We start from the raw sequence: 4,389 nt of genomic DNA on the forward strand, positions 1-4,389 counted from the left end.
GAAAAAAAAAAAAAAAAAAAAAAAAAAAAAGTTGCTATACATAAATCATGGTAACAATCCCATTCACAGTAGATACACATATACACCCACACGTAGGAATAAACAAAGTAAAAGATCTCAACAATGAAAATTATAAAACACCAATGAAAACACTGAAGGACAGGAATATCTCTCCTGTACATGGATTAGAACTGTTGAAACATCCACTGTACTACCACAGTGATCTACAGATTCAGTGCAATCTCCATCAAATGCCCATGATATTGTTCACAAAAGTAGGGGAAAAAAATGAAAATCCATACAGACTCACAAGAAACCTTTTTAGTAAAAAGAGCACAGCTGCAGGACTCAAAATACTGGATTTCAAGATGTACGACAGAGCCATGGTCACCAAAACAGCCTGGCACTGGCATAAAAACAGACACAGAATAAAATGGAACAGAATTTAAAAAATCCAGAAATAAACTCATGTACTTATAGCTATCTCATTCCAAATATATATATATTGGGGAAAGTACAACCTCTTCAACACATGGTGACGAGACAACTGGATATCTATATGAGTAAGACTGAAACTCAACCCCTAATTTCTCACCCCGAACAAAAATCAGTTCAAACAAATCAAAGAACTTAATGTAAAACCTAAAACTCAAACTACTAAACAGGGAAAACACTTCAAGACACTGGTACAAGGAATGATTTTTTTGGACAGGACTTCAAAAGCATAGGTAACAAAAGCAAAAAGTAACAAATGGAGATATATCAAACAGAATGCTCCTGCACAGCACAAGAATCAACACAGTGAAGAGAGAACTATATATAGACTGGAAGAAATTTACCAGCTATGTGTCTGACAGAATATGTAGAAAACTCAAAAACAAGGGCCAAATGGTGGTACACACATACCTGCAATTCCAACTCTCTGGGAAGTAGGGCAGGAGGATCACAGATTCATACTCAAGGCTAGAGGACCAAGCAGGGTCCTGTCTGAACATTTAAAAGTTATAAAAGGGCTGAGGCTGTAGTTCAGTGAAAAGGTCCTGGGTTCAAACCCTGTGAACTAGAGGGGGGACAAACAATGTAATCCAATTAAAAATGGGCAAATGATCTAAATAAACACTTTCCACAGAGTTAGTCAATAAATATATGAGAACATACTTAAAATCTTGGCCATCAGAGAACTGTCAGTCCATACTTACAAAGCAGTAGCATCTTATCTCAGAATGGGTGCTATAAAAGAAAAATAACTGGATATAGAGGAAAAGGAACCATGTACCTATTGATAGGAATGTAAACTAGTAGAGCCACTGTGGAAAGTAGTATGGAGTTCCCCTAAAAATGGAACTACCAGATGACCCATTTCTCCCATTCTAGGACATATAGCTAAAGAAAATGAAGCTTGAAAATGAAAGATACCTGTATATCCATGTTTAGTGGGGCAATATTCATAAATAGCTAAGATATGGAATCAGCCTATGTGTCCACTGATGAATGGATAAATATGGAGTATTATTAAGCCATAAAGAAAAATGAAATCTCGTCCTTTGCAGCAAAAATAGATGGAACTATAAAACATCATTTTAAACAAAATAAGCCAGACACAGACAAGTATCATATGCTGCCTATCGTGTGTAGAAACTTAAAAACTAAGCCTGAAAATAGGATAGCAAAGACTAGGAACTGGGAAGGGTATTAGGGAGAAGGGAAGTGGGCATAATCAATGCAAAGCATGTTGTATGCATGTATCAAAATGAACCATGAAATCCCAGTAATATGTTAATTTTAAAAGGTAGAAAATAGAAATGCAAAAAATCATATTCTCATCCAAAACAATGAAATTTAGAGTGAATGTAACAGTTTAATATTCTAGTACTTAAATGAGTGATCATTTTCAGCTTTATTTGGATAAATATTAAATGAGAATTGAAAAATCATATTCCCCTTGGAGAAAATTTAGTGAAGTTCAGTTATAAGATCTGTAGTAAGGCCACTGTGCTTGCTCTTGTATGGTGGTCCGCCCTCGCACCATATAGTGTGCCTTTTTTTCCTACTTTGACTTGGCCCAAACTCACTCTGCAGAGCTTTTTTCCTACCTTTAATAAAACTTGACTACCATTAAAAAAAATATTTCCAGTACATTGTTAGAACTATGGATTCTAGAGAACATTACTTAGAAATTTTGGTTTTATTAAGCCCTTTCAATAGCAATCCAATGTCTTAGCTAGAAAATTTAGTAGTAGGAAAAAAACATTTTACTATATATGCACATTTTTTAAAAAGTATTCTTTTACATGTAAATCATTTCATTCTCCAAACTCTGAAAGGTATTTTTTATCCCCATTTAATGAAGTAAACACTATAATCTGCTTATTAAATGTTTTGTAGGTCTTAGTGACTTTTCAGAGAGCTGAGAATTATGCCACGTTTTTGCAAACAGAAGACTTAAGTAGATCTGCTGTTAATCTTAAAGCCTACTACTACTCATCTCACATACATCTGATCTTACTTTCCTTTTCTAGGAAAATATTCCTTATGGTTAATATGTCCAGGCTGGATAATGGGCAGAGGTCTTAGGAAGTAAACCAGACCCACCACCTGTCCTTTCCCCTGTTCAGTGTCACTTGAGGGGAGTATTGTTGGAACACACTTCCACAAAGTTAAAAGCTGTACCCATTACACAAGTGGCTCCCACAGAGTCCCTACTATCCATCAGAGGGCACCTGTCTCAAGACAGACTTGAGTAGTAAGAGCTTCCAAACTCAAGTCCAAAGAAAGTAAGTTATGGAAAAATAATTTATGCAAAGTAATTTATTTTCCTCTATATATTGATCTTGCTATGCTTAACTGGTGAAAATCTGCAATGTTGAGGCAGGAATTACAACTTGTCTGCAGAAACAGTAATGCTGTAGGCAACCTAAGCACAAACACAGAAAAATGCCCTTTCCTCAGGGTGGACACATTCTAACACCAATCCCTGGATTTCAGCCTTTGCTCACTCTTGACACTGGGGGCCTGAAAATGAGTGCTATTGAAGATGGGCAACTCCTGTAACAGCAAGAAAGGTCTCATGTAAAATTCACCTGAGAATGTTGAGTGTTTGCTTTTCTGAGTATAACACCTTATGTGTCTCCACACAGCACCCGAGGAAGGATCATTTACATTCCTGAATGGGGAGGCTGTGGAACACAGTGAGGAGAGTAAGGATCGGACCATCGTGCTGATGGGAGTGTCCTCACAGAAGATTTCTGTTCGGCTTAAAAGGACTGTTGCCCACAAGACCACACAGACCGAATTGCTGCCTTGGCTTGGCAGTGAGGGCCCTTCCAGTCACTTTGTGCTGTCCTCTCCAAGGAAGACAGCCCAGGATACCCTTTATGTACTTCCCAGCCCCACATCACCATGCCCCAGTCCAGTGTTGGTCAGAAAGCGGGCGTTTGTCAAGTGGGAGAATAAAGAATCTCTCATAAAATCAAAAGAAGACCTCCGTCATCTCAGACTCCCAACGTACCAAGAGCTGGAACAGGTAGGTACCTTCCTTTTTTTCAGACTCTCTTAGCAAAGTGGAGCTAAGCAGAGAAGAACATGTGGGCTAAAGATGGAGAAGAGTCAAATCAAGTTGATTACTGGCTGGGTAAACGAAAAAAAAATTAAAAAAACAGAACAGAGGGTGGGATAGAGGAATAACTATCAATTACAGACAGTTGAAGCAATTTTAGAGACAAGAAAGCAAGGATATATTAGTTTTAACATTAACATTCATTTTACAAAGGAGAATGACTGCCTGCCTTTTCCCAAAACAAGGTCAGTACTGTGTGTGGTTATCAGTAGGAACGTAACTCAGTGTTCACATACTTACATCTCCTCATACAACTCCACCTCCCACGCAGCAGAACTGCCCACTAGGCCTCAGGATCCCCACATTGTTCCCAGTCCTGCACCCTCCCCGTCAAAACTCTCAGGTATGGAGTTAGAGAAACATTTGAAGACAAAAGCTACTATTATATGATGTGAAGTTCAATTTTGTGCTTGAAATGAACTTATGAAGAGTCTTGCTTTAAATAATTTTAACACACGCTTTAGGAAAGAAGTCAGAGGATGGTTACACTTGGGTTACATAAAGTCTTTTTTCTTAAAAGGTAAAACTGGCAAAGACAACTTTGAAGAAAAATGAAAGACACACTTAAAAATGAATCATGTAATAGAGAAAGGACTTTAGAGGCATTTTTCAATCCCAGATGTCCTAGCCAAAACTTGACAAATTAAACCAGTACTTAAAATAGAATGTAACACAAAAATATTATGAAGTATAAATATGCATATTATTTTGGTGTACATGTACCTCAAAATCAGCATAGGACAAAAGAAAAAGCAAATAGCTCTTGGATTATA

The 4,389-nt window shown here is 37.3% G+C and overlaps 1 protein-coding gene across 2 annotated transcripts in view; it reads left to right on the plus strand.

Annotated features, from left to right (window-relative positions):
• Positions 1–4,389, plus strand: part of Rasgrp1 (RAS guanyl releasing protein 1) — a 75,502-nt gene that overhangs the window by 67,712 nt on the left and 3,401 nt on the right. For both annotated transcript variants that reach the window (XM_010624644.1, XM_010624645.1), the window contains exon 16: positions 3,138–3,523. In XM_010624644.1, coding sequence (XP_010622946.1) covers positions 3,138–3,523 — 386 coding nt within the window. The remainder of the gene's footprint in view (positions 1–3,137; positions 3,524–4,389) is intronic.

The sequence above is a fragment of the Fukomys damarensis genome, unplaced genomic scaffold (assembly GCF_012274545.1).
Source record: "Fukomys damarensis isolate Sample0158 unplaced genomic scaffold, DMR_v1.0_HiC HiC_scaffold_17, whole genome shotgun sequence".
Classification (NCBI taxonomy): domain Eukaryota; kingdom Metazoa; phylum Chordata; class Mammalia; order Rodentia; family Bathyergidae; genus Fukomys; species Fukomys damarensis.